The 17,680-nt window shown below is 39.7% G+C and overlaps 1 protein-coding gene across 1 annotated transcript in view; it reads left to right on the forward strand.

Annotated features, from left to right (window-relative positions):
- LOC149006864 (uncharacterized) overlaps positions 1-17,680 on the forward strand; it is a 31,821-nt gene that overhangs the window by 1,442 nt on the left and 12,699 nt on the right. Inside the window, exon 2 of the mRNA XM_089166287.1 lies at positions 16,405-17,512. Within this exon, the coding sequence (XP_089022413.1) occupies positions 16,405-17,512 (1,108 nt within the window). The remainder of the gene's footprint in view (positions 1-16,404; positions 17,513-17,680) is intronic.

The following is a 17,680-nucleotide window of genomic DNA, read 5'->3' on the forward strand; positions in this document are numbered from 1 at the left end:
CTCGGATACCCTAGAAAAAAAGATATCTCCAAGTAATATAAGAGACGCAAATCAAATACCGGCTGTTGCGTCCGGTTCAGACTTGACTGCCATAACACTTGCAAATAACGGCCCAACCGGTTGGTTAGAGCCGCCTCCAATGATCAAGTCAATGCTTCACACAACACGAAGAAGACTCTTGTTATAGAGTCTTAGGGATTACCTTTGCCTGTGTAGGTTTTGGGTTTAAATAGTTTGACCTGAGTGATAGATCACCATCGGAGATGATTGGCTAGCCACTTTCTCGGTCGTTCGATCTGCGTCATGCAGTTTGGTTCCTCTAGGGTTTCGAAGTCTGGATACATGCCATGCATGGGTACTTGTCTCAGTCATCCATGGTCCTCCATGATAGGAACTCTATTTCGAGCCGCTGATAGGGATAATGACGTGCGCAGCCTTGGGCATTGGATATCCACTGTGTTGTCCTGGCCTGGTACTTTTGTGACCTGGCTGGTTTTCTATGAACCCCTTGGTTAAACCTGGTCGAGCTAAACAGGCATAAAACTGGTTTCAGTCAGTTTATTTGTTCCTTAGAATAAATTATTTCAGGAGAGTCCAACGATTATGCATAGGAAATTAGGTAAGAGTTGCAGAAATGATTGAATATAGTGAATATGGGGATATTAGTAATGGAACTTTTGAATAAGGGCTAATGTACAGAAAGCATTTGTTTTCTGGGACATGAACTTGTTCGTGATGGTTCCAGTGGATTAGTAAATATTGCATGGTAATGTATGTTGTCACACATGTTTTTTCGTGCTCTCTCTCTCTCTGTGAGTAAGTAATTTGTCCAAATTCCTGATCATCTTGTATATTTTTTGGCTTTCTCTGAATCTTGGGACTGCATAAACTGAAGAAAGGCATATTCATGTTGTATTTAGCTTATTTTTTCCCACAAATTTTATGTAACTTCTGTAGAAGGGGGAAAAAATGTATGGGATATGGTGAGGGCATTCAATAACTACTTCTCAGCCTTATCCCATATAAATGGGCATCTTTACTCTCCAGTCTAATCTCTTTGAGGTCACACTTGATAGAAGGCCTAAACTATGAATGATTTTCTTTTCAATTTTAGGTCTTCGTTGGCTCTTATACTTCCTTTGATCCAAGTCAAATCATTCCTTTGTACATGAGCATCCAAAGGCCTCGGTTAAACATGGACGTGCCACCTAAATTGATATTTTCATGGCTTATCATGTATTTAAGCAGCTCTAATATGATGGTTTCTTATTATATTCTTCTTAAGTTTGTCACACGTCCATCTCAACATCTTCATATCTAAAACACTGTTTATCTAAATGTTGCGTTTTGACTGCCTAGCATTAAGCATCATATATTATAGCCAGCTGTATGACTATCATATAAATGTTCCCGTAAGTTTAAATGAAGAAGTTGATCACAAAACACTTCAGATGCTCCTTTCCACTTGACCCATTCTATTTTAATTTTTTGTGAAACATCATCCTTTATATCACATTCTTTATTTATGATTGAACTCATAATACCTAGACTTGTCACTTTACAGATTTCGTCATCAATTTTCACCAACTCTGTCTATCCTTGTGTGACTAAAGTTCCAAACCATATACATTGTTTGTGTTCTACTTATCTTAAAACTTTTGATTCTTGTGTTGATCTCCAATTCTCCATTGCCCTAACTTGACATTAATTCTTGCTTTTGTGTTAACATAATTCAATATCAAAAAAAGCATACACCACCTTGACGAAGACTTCGTTGTTGAGCTTAAGTCTTCTAGGAAGAAGAAGAAGAAAACTAGAAAATACTAGCTTACATCTTGTGTTTGTTTTGGTTTTCAGTTACGTCTTTAATGCCTAGTTCCTTTGCTTTGCTTTCCTTTGCTTTGCTTTTGTCTTAGGGCCGTGTTGGCTTCTATAGGGCTCTGCCCTATGCTTTTTCTTTGTACTCTCACCCCCCCTGTTTTGGTTAGTGAATTTATATATTCATAAATAAAAAAAAAAAGAGCATACACCTAGGAATCTCATAGCTAGTGTCTCCAATTAAATAATCTATGACATGAGTAGACAAATAAGGGCTCAAAGTTAGTCGTTGATGTAATGCAATTGTAGTAGGGAATTCACTGCCTTGAACCTCCACAATTCTTATAATAGTCACCACACCATCATCCACATCTTTAATTGTGACCACATACTTACTTGAATCATTTATTCTCTAGTACTTGCTAAATTAACTCTCCATGGACTGTTTAGGTTGATAAATATTATTGGGAGATTGCAATCTCTAAGTATTTTCTTGATTCTCCCAAGTAAATAGCATTTTCCATGTGTCTTCGGCGTAAAGCAAATTACTTCTCTGTTATACTATTTTATTGTCTAAGGTGGTAATCTCTCCCAATTGTCACACCCAAGTTTTGTACCTCTATAGTTATTGCAACCTTGAACATCACGTTTACTTTCGTCTTGGAACCAAAATGCTTTTCCTTCATTCATTTGGGAATTTTTTTTTTGTGTTCTTAGCTTGGTTAGCTAAGACAAATTATGGATTCACAATCTCTTTCACACAACTATTGATGCAGATCCAACACCAAATTGGGCTTTTTTCCCCTAAGAATAGGCCTAGGGTGGGTTCATCTAGGTATTAGGCCTTCATTGGATGGGTTTCCCTTGTGATTGGCCAGCTTAATGGACTTAAAACTGGGGTACAGGAGTTAAGTACGGAATTTCAATACTTCTGCCGGGGGTTGGGGGGGGGGGAATGCATGTGTGTGTGTTTTAAGTAATATGTCATTCTCCCCAAATTTATGTCAGTGGCATACTTGTTCTTTCAATATTTTATTTTCAGTCTTTATGTCCTCGTAATAATATTCCTCATTTAGAGGTTTAGTTAATTATTCTTCAAGTCATAGTTGACAAGGTGTCCTACGTCTAATAGGTTCTCAAGTATCCTTTCTTTTAGGACTTAGTTTCCTGTTTTTATTTTAAGTTGTAAGGCAGTTTAGCCCTATTTATATTCCTTGTAGGGATAAATACAGATAAATTTGAGGCTATGAATTAATTGCTGATGTGAGCTTGGAAAGCTTTAATCTTGGTGAAATTGAGTGTTGGATTTGGAACTCCATTATTAGGCTAGAGGTTGGTGATGTAAACCAGATCCATTACCACCAAAGTGGGCCCGGGGTGGGGGGGTTCCCTGCAGCCCTACCAGCATTCCAGAGAATTTTGGCCAGCACCAGGGGTATTTTGGTAATTTTTGTAAAAATTTTCAGTTACAATCAACTTGGGGCTTCATTAGGTCCAGTATGTTTGTGGGACCCTAGATCTAGTTTTGTTGAGTTTGAGTCAATATATGTTAAGTTATTGAAGAGCCCTTGTTGGATTAGGATTCCTAAGTGTTGAGAAACACGATATTAGTAAAATGGCTTATCGATCAATGATCTCAAGCTCTCTATCTATAATTAAGTGGAAAGTACACTATTACAAGGAATAGAATTTTACATAAATACAAACTCTAATTGAACTCCTAGTAGAATCCAACACTCCCCCTCAAGTTGAGGTATAGATATTAATCATGCCCAACTTGCCTACAATAAGAAGGAAATCTCTTTCTTTCAAACCCTTAGTGAAAACATCTGCTACTTGGTCTCCGGATTTTACAAAAGGCATGCAGATAAGCCCTTGTTCCAACTTTCCTTTGACAAAAAACTGTCAATTTCAATATGCTTAGTTCGATCATGTTGCACCGGATTATTAGCGATACTAATAGAAGCCTTGTTGTCACAATATAACATCATAGGGTTTGGAACTTGGACTCCAATATTTTGCAGCAAGCCTTTTAACCATGGTAGCTCACAAACTCCACGAACCATAGCTCTATATTCAGTTTCAGTACTAGATAAAGCTACCACATTCTGTTTCTTACTTCTCCAAGTAACTAGATTACCTCCAACGAAGGTACAGTAACATGAAATTGACTTCCTGTATGGAGATCCAGCTCAGTCTGCATCAGTGTATGCTTCTACTTTTAGATTATCAATGGGTGACAAAAGTATTCTTTTTCCAGGAGTTCCCTTCAAATACTGTAGTATTTTGATAACAGCCTTTATATGAGCTTAATATGGATCATGCATGAATTGGCTCACTATCCCTACAGCATAAGCGATGTCTCATGTCTGGCCTGGTGTGGGACAATTAAATAAGCTTCCCTACCAGCCTTCAGTATCTTCCTTTGTCCATTGGTTCTCCCTCTTTTTCTGTAAGTTTAGCTCCAGCTTCAATAGGGGTATCAACTGCATTACACCCTAACATTCTCACTTCTGATAATAAATCTAGGACATACTTTCTTTGGGATAGGAATATACCTTTCTTTGATCGAGCCACCTCAATCCTTAAGAAATATTGTAACTTCCCTGGATCTTTAATTTTAAACTCTCTGCCAAGAAAGTCCTTCAACTTTTGAATTTCTTCACCATCATTCCCTGTGATACGATATCGTTTACATAGACAATGAGAAGTGTGAAAGACCGACCAAAAAAGGGGTAAACCCCCCCCCAAAAACCCCGGGGGGGGCCCCACCCCCCCCCCACCTCCCACAAAAACCCCCCCCCCCCCCCACCCCCCCCCCCCCCCCCCCCCCCCCCCCCCCCCCCCCCCCCCCCCCCCCCCCCCCCCCCCCCCCCCTATATCTGAAATGAAGAGTTACAAGGGTATTTATAACCCTAAGAATACAATATACTATACTGACTATATACTCTATCTAACACACCCCCGCAAGCGTAACGGATCAAAGACCGTGAGCTTGTCTCTAAGAGCTAAGAAACGTGTACGAGGCAATCCTTTAGTAAGAGTGTCAGCAAGCTGATCGATAGAAGAAACAAAGCGTACTAAAAATTGTCGAGAAGCCACTAAATCTCTGACAAAATGAAAATCAATCTCAACATGCTTGGTGCGAGCATGAAAGATAGGGTTGGCGGTCATGTAGGTTGCACTAATATTGTCACACCAAATAAGAGGAGCAGTAGAAAGAAATGCACCAATCTCCCCAAGAAGAGACCGAACCCAAAGAAGCTCTGTAGCAACGGAAGCAATGGCTCTATATTCTGCCTCAGTAGAAGAGCGCGAAACAGTTCGTTGCTTGCGAGAACTCCAAGAAATAAGATGATGTCCAAGAAAAACACAAAAACCAGTGACTGAACGACGATCATCTGGATTGCCAGCCCAGTCAGCATCAGAATAACCAGTCAGAGACATAGAAGATCGAGAAGAAAAGAACAAACCCAAAGTAGCTGTCCCACGTAAGTAACGTAAGATTCGCTTCACCGTACTCCAATGAACATCAGTAGGAGAGTGCATAAATTGAGAGACCAAATTAACTGCATAGGAGATATCAGGACGTGTTTGAGTGAGATACTGTAAAGCACCCACAACACGTCGATATTCAGTACCATCATCCAAAGGAACTCCATTAGTCACAGATAGAGAAGAACCAGAAGCAAGAGGAGAAGCAACAGGCTTTGCATCAGTCATATGAGTTTGAGTCAACAAATCCGAAATATACTTTCGCTGAGAGAGAAAGAGACCATCAGAAGTGCGTAAGACTTCAATACCCAAGAAGTAATTAAGATCACCAAGATCTTTAATAGCGAAAACAGTAGCAAGAGACTTGATAAGAGAAGACACAGCAGCAATATTGTTCCTAGTGACTAAGATATCATCAAGATATACCAAAAAATAAACAACCACTGAGGAAGACGTATAATAGAACAAGGAAGTATCAGTGCGGGACCCCTTGAAACCAATAGACGTCATAAAATTGGTGAGTTTGGTATACCAAGCCCGAGGTGCTTGTTTCAAACCATATAAGGACTTGCGAAGTAGACAAACATGAGAAGGAAACGTTGAATCAACAAACCCTGCCGGTTGTTCCATATAAACTGTTTCTTGTAAATCACCATGGAGAAAAGCATTACTAACATCTAATTGACGAACCGGCCAATTTTGAGAAGTTGCAATGGAAAGAATAATGCGTATGGTAGTATGCTTCACGACAGGACTAAAAGTATCTTCAAAGTCAAAACCAGGACGTTGATGATATCCTTTAGCCACAAGGCGAGCTTTATAACGCTCGATTGTACCATCAGACTTCTTTTTAACTCTAAAGACCCATTTGCAACCAATAATGTTGTGGTCTTTTGTGGAAGGAACTAACTCCCAAGTCCCATTTTGAACTAAGGCATTAAATTCCTCTTGCATTGCATGTCTCCATTGCACAAAGCGGGCTGCTTGAGAATAAGAACTAGGTACAGTATCATCAATACAGGCAGCCATCAAATTGAGTGGATGTTTAGGTTTTAAACAACCTGTTTTGGATCTTGTGAGCATAGAATGATTTTTAGATGCTGTCAAATCTGAACTAACATTTGTAGATGAAGTAGGAAGCGCATGTGCTGAAGTAGGTGGAGACAAACCAGGCTCAAATCGAAACCCATCAGATTTGGAGTTAGAAATAGAAGTTGGAAAGTCTAAAGACCCATCGACATTTAAAGTCTCAGAATTGGATAGCAAAGGCACCGGAAAACCTGAAGGCCCATCAACACCTAATGTAGCATCTAATTGCACTGAAGTGGGCTGCGAAGTGGCTGGAAAACCCAAAGGCCCATCAGTACGTAAAGCAGCATCTAAGCTCACGGAAGTGGGCTGTGAAGCGGCTGGAAAACTCAAAGGCCCATCAGCTGCTATAGACCCATTAGTTGGGGGATGGGGATGATTTTCATTATGATTTACAATAGTATGATCCAAAGGAACAACAGGATCAGAAATACAAGTAGAACAACCAGAAATCCCCTTATGAGAATCTAATTTTCCCTGCCCATTACAACTGTCTTTGGTAAAACTAGAAATTGAATTACAGGGAAAAATAACAGAAGGTGCTGTGGACAACCATACTTTAGCAGACACAACTGAAGAAGAATGAAGTAAAGATGCATAAGGAAACTGGTGTTCATCAAAAATCACATGCCGTGAAATGTACATCTTATTCTCAACTGGATCATAGCAAGAATACCCCTTGTAGGCTGCCGGATAACCCAGAAAAATACAAGGTTTAGACCGAGGATGTAGTTTTGTTTTAGCATATGGCCTAAGCCAGGGATAACATAAACACCCAAAAACCCGTAAGAACTCATATTCTGGAGAAGTACCAAACAGAGTTTCTAATGGTGTTTTATGATCCAACACACTAAGAGGAATCCGATTAAGAAGATACACTGCTGTTTGAACTGCTGCTGTCCAAAAAATTTGAGGAAGACCAGCTTGAAATAACAAGGCTAAAGCAGATTCTAAAACATGCCTGTGCTTTCGTTCTGCCACACCATTCTGGGGAGGAGTGTATGGACAAGAGATCCGATGAGAAATACCAAGATCAGCAAGAAAAGCAAATAATTTCTTGTATTCAGTCCCACCATCAGTTTGTAGAGTACAGATCTTGGAAGAAAAATGAGTTTCAACAAGCTTCTGAAATTTTATGAAAACAGCAAACAGATCTGATTTTTGTTTTAAAGGATATAGCCAAGTGTATTTTGTATATCCATCCACAAAGACAACATAGTATTTATAACCCTCAAAAGAAGTAAATGGAGCAGGTCCCCACAAATCACTATGAATGACATCTAATGGACATCTGTTAACTGAGGTAGACAACTGAAATGGAAGTTTATGACTCATGGAACATTTGCAAGCATTACAAGTTGGAAAAGATTTAACACCCTGAAAGCCAAGATTTTGTAATACAGTCATAGTCCTTCCAGGAGCAGGATGGCCTAGTCGTCTATGCCAATCAATGGCTGAAGCAACAAAAGCAGTGGAAGAAGAAAACAAATCTGAATTGGCAACTTTAGTAGACTGAGAAGTAGAAGCAACAGCAGCAACAGGACTCACTCCTTCAAGTAACAAATCACCACTCAAATCCTTCGAACAAAAATGAACAGCATAGAGTCCATTAAAAGTCTTGCCGCAGATCAAAATTCTGTGAGTCAGCTGGTCCTTTACCAAAAAAGAATTTGAGTAAAACTCAAAATACACTCCATTTTCCTGAGAAAATCTTGATACAGACAGCAAATTATACCGAATACTAGGAACACAAAGAACTTCTGACAACCGAAATCGAGAACCAGAACAAACAACATTCAAACATCCAATATGAGAAATTCTTAAAGAATTACCATTACCAACAATCACATTACTAGAGCCTGAATAAGGTTTTTGAATACTGAAATGAGCAAGATCTGCAACAAGATGAGAATTAGATCCGGAATCTAATATCCACAAAGAAGAATCCAAAGAAGAGATAGTAGCAGGATTCAAAACAGAAGAGCAAGCAAGAATTCTCATACCAACATATGCATGATTGAAACGTTGTGGACACTGAGCACAAACATGTCCATCAGCTTTGCACAATTGACAAATTATCCTGGACTCATTCAAAAACTGAGAGGCCGAAGAACTACTTCCAGAATTACGTGAATAGGAGTTAGGAAATTGCTCAGCATTAGAGTTACCCGAACCAGTAAAATTTCGCAAATGAGAAGAACCATAACCAGTATTAGAACCATAACCAGTATTAGAACCATAGCCAGATCGACCATTGTACCGACGATTCCATGGCCTGCCACCATTATAACGACCACTGAATCTGCCACGAGAATTAGAAAAATTCCGATTGGTATTACCAGAAGTAGGACTAGAAGAGCCACGAACAGCAACATTAGCAGACAGAATTGAATTAGCAGCCCCTTGTGAAGACGCACGAAGATGACTTTCATGAGATAATAGAAGACCTTGTAAATCATCAAAGGACACTGGATCCGCACGAACAAGAACAGAAGTACCAAAATCTTGGTAATCAGCATCTAATCCCCTCAAAGTAACTAATACCAAATCCTCATCAGAAACAGGGGAATTTGCAGCAGCTAACATATCAGTGAGAGAAAGAATTTCAAGAAGATAATCAGCAATCGAAGAAGAACCTCTCTGAATCTGAAATAATCGATTCTTGAGTTCAAGAATTCTAGTTCTTGAACCAGAAGCAAAAATCGCATTAAGCTTCTTCCACGCCTCATTAGACGTCCGAGCAGCAACAATGTGTGGAAGGATCCTTTCAGAAACTGATGCAACAAGCCAACTAAGGATGAGTTGATCTTGTCGATCCCAAAGCACAGAAGGAACAATAGATCCAGACATTTCAAAAGCATCCGTAGATGAAATCGAACCACCACCAGCAGTTGCAGAGGAAATAGGTCTGGGAAAAGTGCCATCGAGATAGCCTAACAGATCATAACCACGAAGAAGAGGAAGAAACTGAGCCCTTCAGAGCAAAAAATTCGAAGAGCTTAGCTTGATTGGAAGCGCAGCAGCGACATTAATAGAGACCAAAGGAGAAGAAGCCAGTAATGGCGGTGGATTGAGCGTGCCAGACGCCGTAGAAGCCATGAGAGAAAGAGAAGAATCGAACAGAAACCCTAACAGAAACCTTAAGATCGAACAACCTAAGGGCAGAGGCCCGAATAGAAACCTGATACCATGTAGAATATAGTAATTCTGTATATCTGAAATGAAGAGTTACAAGGGTATTTATAACCCTAAGAATACAATATACTATACTGACTATATACTCTATCTAACATAAACCCCTTTGCAACTAGTCTAGCTTTCAACTTGTTGACTGATCCATCCATATTTTGTTTAACCACAAATACCCATTTGTAGCCCATTGGTTTTTTTCCTAGAGGAAGTGTAACCAACTCACAAATGTCATTTTTCTTCATTGCTTGCATTTCCTCTACCATAGCTGCCTTTCATCTCTTATCAGCATAGACTTCCTGCCAACTTTTAGGAACAGATACAGATGACAGAGAGGATATGGAAGCACGATAGGAGTCAGACAAAGAGTTATAAGAAACATATTTAGCTATGGGATGTTGAATACAAGATCTAACTCCTTTTCTAACAGTAGTAGGAAGATCAGAAGAAGATACCTTAAGGGGAACAGTAGAATCTGATTTTGGAGCAGGAGACTGAAGTGGTAACGTATCACCTTTCTCCACCTGCTTTAGCCAGTTGTAATTCTTCCTCTTATAAGTCTGCACCTCCTTATTCTTGTCAATCTGGTTTTGAAAGACCTCAACAGTTTGTCTTACAGGAGTGGTCTCCCCCTGGCTAGGTTCTTCACATGGTTCAGAAATTGAAGGGGGAGGATTAGAGTCCTTAGGTATACTGACTGAAGTCTCCCCTTGGTCAGGAAACTCTTCTAGGACTCTTAAGTTGTGTTGGTGTGTGTTAGGACCCCCCTTACGAGCCTAACCTATCTTCCTATCAGACTCCTTAAGAGCAGCAGAGATTACTCAGATTATTAAATAAAGAACATTAACAAGTAAGAGAGTTGAATATCATTGCATATGTATTACGATAACAATCCAACTTGAATCACTACAACAGACTCTATTCATCTGCTAACTAATTCTTGGAATGATAAAACAAACATAAGATAAAGCTGCAACTAACACCAGAAGGTTATTCCCTTCCCCTGAGAGGCTCCCTCTCCTCGCAAGATCAACTTGCCTTTCTCCTCTTTCCTCCCCCCTTACTTTCCTCTTGCTATTCCCCTTATATTCCTTCTTCCATTCCCCTGGTAACTCTAACAAACTTGGTTCTCTTATCCACTGTCCTGTTGCCACCTGGCCTAACAATTCCGTCTTTTAGTGCATAACAGAAATGGTGGTGTTTGCCCACTCCTGGGATGCCACTTGGCCTCCCTCTACACCCGCTGCTGGTGTAGCTACCACATCTCCCTTGTTTCATCTATGTTCTGCCCTGTTCCAGCCAATGTTTCTGCTATTCTTCTCTGTCTCTTCTTACGTTGATACACTTGTGTAATCAGGGGCGTATCAGTGTGTGATAGGAAGATCTAGAGTCGGAAAGAACACCTCTCCTCTAGGACTTTCCCCCTGGAGAGGTGTATAGTAAGGGCAAGACTCATTAAAAATTACATCCATGGATACAATGGTTTTCCTGGAAGGAGGATGATAACATTTGTACCCTTTCTGCGTAGCAGAATACCCCAAAAATATGCAGCGTAGGCTGTGGGGAGCCAGCCTCTGGTGGGTGGTGATTCTGGCATAACACACACATCCAAAAATCTTTGGGGGAATAATAAAAAAAGAGGCTCCCTGGAGAATCTCATTAGGGCATTTAAAACCAAGTATCCTACTGGGCATCGTATTCATAAGGTAAGAAACAGTGAGTATAGCATCACTCTAGTATCGATCAAGTACACTTATAGCAATCATAATGGAACGAGCTATCTCTAAGAGATGCGATTCTTCCTTTCGGCTTTGGGCAGCCGTATCAACACAACTGGTCTGGTGTATTATGCTAGAGTCAAAGAGATATTTCTGAAATTCACCATCAATAACTCTGTACCATTGTCATTGCGAAGGATCTTCACAGTGGCATTGAACTGAGTTTTAATCATATTATGAAAATCAGGAATACATCGGAAAACTTCATTTTTTTATGTTTTAAAAGATAAATCCATGTATAACTAGAGTGACAATCAATAAAAGTAACAAAGTACCTATGGCTAGTAATAGACACACATCAGCAGGGACCCCACACATCAGTATGAATTAGCATAAAAGGAATAATTTTTCTATTATGAAGAGAAGGTAAATAGGTAGAACGAGTCTGCTTCGCAAAAATGCAGGCTTCACAAAAAAAATCATTCTCATTACAAGAAGAAACTAAATCTGGAAATATTTTCTTAAGAGTTCCTAAAAAGGGGTGACCTAGCCTACGATGCCACTAATGAAGGTCTAATATTACCGAATGGACCTGATTAGAAGATGTAGTCAGAACAGAAGTAGATCCTGCAATCGGCTCGAGCAAATAAAGTCCATTGTCTAGTTTACTACATCCAATCTCCTTTCCCGTGACCAAATCCTAGAAGACACAGTAAGATGGGGAAAATGTCACTTTACAATTTAAGTCATGTGTAAGACTACTAATAGAGAACAAGTTAGTAGAGAAAGAGGGAACATGTAAAACTTTAAATAAAGAAAATGATGGAGAATGTTGAATGGTCCCTTTTCCAACAATGGAAGAATAGGAGCCATTAGCAATTTGAACTTTATCCTTTCCAGAAGTTGGAGAATATTGTAAGAAAAAGGAGGATAAACCTGTCATATGATCTGTGGTTCCTGTATCAATGATCCAAGGAGTAGAAACTGAAGAAACTTGGAAGCTTGTAAAAGTTTTACCTGAAGTAGCAAGGTGGGAGTTGGTTTGGTTAGTAGAGGAAGTAGTGGTAGAGGCTGTACCGGCAGTAGAAGACTGCAGAATATGTCGCAGAGTAGCTAACTCCTCCTGTGAAAGACCAACATCTACAGAGAGTGTTGTGGAAATTGTCTCAGAAATATGAGCTTTTGGTTTTTCTCTTTTTTGCAGTCTTCCCATGGAGCTTCCAACAATTTGCCTTGGTATGATATGGTTTGTGACAGTGCTCACACTTGATAATCTCCTTAGCTGAATCAGATTTAGTGCTAATAGACTGTAAGGCTGATTTCTCCACAATAGGAGCATGAAGCATGGCTAAACGATGACTTTCCTCACACTGAACAAGGGCATAAGACTGTTCATGTGTAGGAAAGTGAGAATGACTTAATACTTGCACTGATCTAATCGTACTCCATGTTCAGACCCGCCAAAAAGTCATATACTCGAATCCTATCAATGTGCTTCCTATAAGTAGCTACATCATTTGGATTAGTGGGGTGATAATCCCCATAATGATCCAACTCCTGCCAAGGAGATCGCAACTCAGCATAATAGTGGGCCACAATCAATTCCTTTTGGGTAGTCTCATGAAGCTTTTTTTGGAGCTCATAAATCTGGGCATCATTCCCCAACTCTCCATATGTTTCAGTGGTAGCCTTCCAGATTTGGGCTGTAGTATCAAGTACTAGATATCCATGGGCAATATTTGGACTCATGGATTTCAAAAGAAATGAGATAATAAGAGAGTCATTCGAGATCCATTTATCCTGTAAAACACCTATGGGAGTAGGTTTGATAGCGATGCCCATAATGTGTCCAACAAGTCCTCTTCCAGCAATAGTGAGGTAAGCAAATGGAGACCAAATCAAATAATTTGTTCCATCAAATCTCACTGAAAGAGGATGAAGAGTGGGGTAAATATCGGAGCTAGTGGTAGCAGGAGTACCATCAATAGTTGTCATGTTGACAAAATTGTCTGCAGTTCTTCAGTCTTCATACTTTCGAAGCAACAGAAACGTCGCAGAATGCAATAGCCGAACAACCCAAACAAGTCTAAATAATGAGACAAGTCTGAGTAATGATATGAGTCAATTCTGCTCTCTTTTTTTTCTCCCCCCCTTCTCTCTCTCTAATAGAATAGTAGATTAGAAGAAAGAAAAAATAATAATAATAATATGGTTCGGCCAAATATGCAATGGTATGGTTTGGTCTAAATTTGGAGAGAACCAAAATATGGTTTTGCCAAAGAGTAATAGTTTTAATGTTTACCTGGTTCAGCCATCGTCATCTTTCAAGAGGGTTACGGCTTCGATGGTAGAGGCGAAGGTGATTGCGATGGCGATGGTGGCTTCGTGGTTGGTGACTCAGTGATGAAATCAAATCACCATTTAGTTCCCTCAGGTGTTGGGGAGGGTAGTGCGATTGTTGATCATCGCTGTCATTGTCGTGACGTTGGGGATTTTGAGATCGTTGAGCCAGCAGCTGCAATTCTTCCGTGATTTGTCAAAATGATTGGGATTTTTTGGGCTATTCCTCCTTACGTTCTTGCTCACGCAGTTACACTTGCTCTCTGCTTGCCCTACGCTGTTTTCTTTGAAGATGGCGGCAATGGCGGAAGATGTTGATGTAAAAAAAAGAAACGATGGAAGAGAAAAAAAAGAAGCAATGGCTTCTGGAGAGACGTCTCGGCAATGGAGGTAGGTTTTCCTCTGCGAGAAATTTTTTCTCTCTTCCCTAATCGAACTTAGGTTTTGATACCATGTTGAGAAACACGATATTGGTATAATGGCTTATTGATTAATGATCTCAAGCCCTCTGTTTACAATTAAGTGGAAAGTACACTATTACAAGGAATATAATTTTACGTGAATACAAACTCTAATTGAACTCTTAGTGGAATCCAACGCTAAGTTGTAAAGGGGTCCTCTAGTTTTGTCTTACTTCTTGCAAGTAGGGGTGTAAATGGATAATCAAAGTCAGCTTCTGAATTCGCATCCATTTGATAAAGTTGTTCAATTAAGTTACTTATTTGGACTTGTTTCTTATTTTTATAAATTTTTTACTTGAGATATGTGTAGATTTTCTACCAAAATAAATAACAAAGTTGCTAAATTCTTAAATTTAAACCTCATTCTCACAAATAAACTTGTAAAGATGTCAGCAGGTAGTCGAAAACTTATATTTAATTTGTATACATACCCATTTAGAAGAATCTATTTTAAGAAATAACAATCCGAATATCATCCAAATCCGACTGAATTTGTCTGAAAGCTGATAGAATATTATCTGAATCCGTCCGAATATAATGGGATATGGATATGGTATTACCACTGTCCGATCCAAATCTGATCCGTTTACATCCCTACTTGCATGGATGCCATATCTAGTGTTAGATTTCAATTTGGACTCTTACAGAATGACATATGAAGGAATTCTTATTTGAGTAAGATTCCATACTCTAGTAGGATTTTCAGTTTGATTTGTTTTCTAAGTTGGAGTCCTATAGTGTTCTCCTTTTAAAGGCTATAACTAAGTTTCTCTACATTGTAATAAATTAGTTTATGATTAACAAAATTGACTGAGGATTCAAGGAAGATTCAGCCATAAATCATGGGTTCCCTTAGAGGGGGCCTGTGGCACTTAGAGAAGAAGAATTCTATAGAAATGTCAGATTCCAGCCACCATCTTCAATCCCCAAGTGCAAGCACACACACCCCCCTGGTGCAAAAAAAAAAAAAAAAAAAGAGAAAGAAGAAGAACGCACACCACACCTCAATCCTAGCCCCTTCCCTCCTCTCATCCGCAAGCTTCCCCATCCCTTCCCAACCCTAGTTTCCACCATGACAGCCCCTTCCGCCTTCAGGAAACATTCTCTCCCCCTTCCGTTACCCTGCAGTAATTTCAAATTCCTGCTTCCCATCCCACTTCCCTTGATCCCCTACCTTCCCCAACCTTGGAATACTACTACTCCCAGCCCTTCCCCCTCTCTTTTCTTTCTTCTTTTTTTTCCTCTACAACTTGTGGCAGTTCTAGAGTTTCCAGAAACTGCAAAATCAGAGTTGCAGCCCCATTCCAAAGCTTAGAATTCCCTTAACTCCTTTGACCTAGACTTAACCCGTTAGGACTTAAGACTTCCCAGTTCCCCCCATTCCAAGTTTCAGCCCCTCCCTTGACCTCTAAACCATATAAAACTGCAATTCATGTTCTTCATCAGGAAACCCTAACTCTAAAAACATCAAAACCATAAAACTCGTTAACACATTAACCAAAACCTAAACCCTTTTAGAGTTAGCTTCTACATTACCTAATGAACACTCGACCTAAAACCTAGCCTCGGTCCAAACCCTGGAAAGCCTAATTCCCATAAAACCTTGGAATGCATGACTGTAAACTGGAAGGTCCAGATCTGAATTCAACATGGCAGCATGGATACAAGCCTGATTTGCAAAACCCCAGATCTTAAACCCTAGCTGAACCTAACGCTAACCCTTGCCCAACCCTAGCACCTATAAATCAGACCAATACCTTTAACCTTAGGGTGCTACAGACCCTAGAAGACTGCTGATTCTTAGAAAGAGGATCCTGGAGGGGATGTAGATGTAGGACATTACATCAATCAGTCAAACCCTAAATCCTGGTTCACATCATTTGGAGCTTTAGCTCTGTTATTGACTGAAGAGACTGCTAATGCCTGCAGACCCCAATTTTCTTCTGCAACATCAATCCACTTGTAAATGGATGATAGTACAAGGAGAGGTGTTCCCATATCCTGAATAATATCCTTGTGAGGCTGTGGTAAACCAAGTAGATTGATTTGTCTGTTTGATTAAACCTTTGTTTGGGACCCCCAAAAGAAGAGAGAGGAGAGTACGTGATGGTGGTTTAATATTCCTTGTCCAGACAATATACCTTTTCATTTCAACCAGAATGATGAATACTTTATGTGAATAAGGTTTGATTTTGGTAGACATTAAGGGAAAATTGGTAGTTTGCTATATCTGTCCAAGTTTTGATGTCTACATCAGAGTTTGTTTCCATTACTGTCTGTCGCTATTTCGACAGGAAGGACGACTCAAAGTTGGTACAAGACATAATAAAAAATATTTTGCGTGAAGTGAATAATGCTCCCTTGGGGGTGGCAAAACACCCTGTGGGAATCAAATTTCACGTTGAAGAGGTGATGAAGCTGCTAGATCTTAAATCCACTGAGGTTCGAGTCATAGGATTTCACGGGATGGGGGGTATTGGCAAGACCACCCTTGCGAAAGCAGTTTACAACAAAATTGCTTCCGATTTTGAACACCGATGCTTTATGTTTGATATCAGGGAAACTTCGAGGCAACACAATGGTTTAATTTCCCTTCAAAAGCAACTTATCCATGATCTTTTCAGTGAAAATTTCCTTGCTGATGAGGTTAGTGAAGGTATCATTAAGATCAAAGGAAGAGTTAATGTAAAGCGAGTACTTATTGTTCTAGATGATGTTGATGATGCAAGCCAACTTGATGTGATAGCCGGTGCAAGGGATTGGTTTCATGATGGAAGTAGAATCATCATAACCACAAGAGACAAGAAAGTTCTAAAGAAACCATTTGTGAATGAAATCTATGAAGTGAAAGAGCTCAGTTACATCGAATCACTTCAACTCTTCAGTCATCATGCATTTGGTAAGGGAAAACCTGCAGATAACTTCTTGCATTTTTCTGAACAAGTTGTGTCCCTCACAGGAGGACTACCTTTGGCTCTGGAAGTATTTGGAGCCTTAATGTTCAATAAGAAAAAAGAAAAGGAGTGGGAAGAAGCACTGGAAAAGTTGAGAAAGATTCAGCCAGGTAATCTTCAAGAAGTTTTGATGATAAGTTACAATGCTCTGGACGATGAAGAGAAGTGTGTGTTTCTTGATATTGCTTGTCTCTTTGTCAAAATACGGATGGACAGAGAAAATGCCGTCGATATATTTAAGGGCTGTGGTTTCAATGCAGAGAAGATGATCAAAGACCTTACAGACAAATCTCTCATTAAAGTTAGGGATGACAATACCTTATGGATGCATGATCAACTTAGAGACATGGGACATATGATTGTTTGGAAAGAAAACCTTTTAGATCCCAGCAAACATAGTAGATTGTGGGATCGACAAGCAGTACTGGATGTCCTTAATTCTAGAAAGGTATGAACTAAACTCTTGACGGCACTTATTTTTATCCTCTGTATTGGCTGACAGCGTTGTCAACTAAATTTTTTGTAGGGAAGCAGAACCAATCAGAAAATAATTATAGCAACTTGAGAAGCTTTCTTTTACCTCCCCAACCCCCCCCCCCCCCCCCCCTTCCTTGCA

Source organism: Hakea prostrata, chromosome 8 (assembly GCF_041222555.1).
Source record: "Hakea prostrata isolate BN-2017 chromosome 8, UWA_Hpros_2, whole genome shotgun sequence".
NCBI lineage: Eukaryota > Viridiplantae > Streptophyta > Magnoliopsida > Proteales > Proteaceae > Hakea > Hakea prostrata.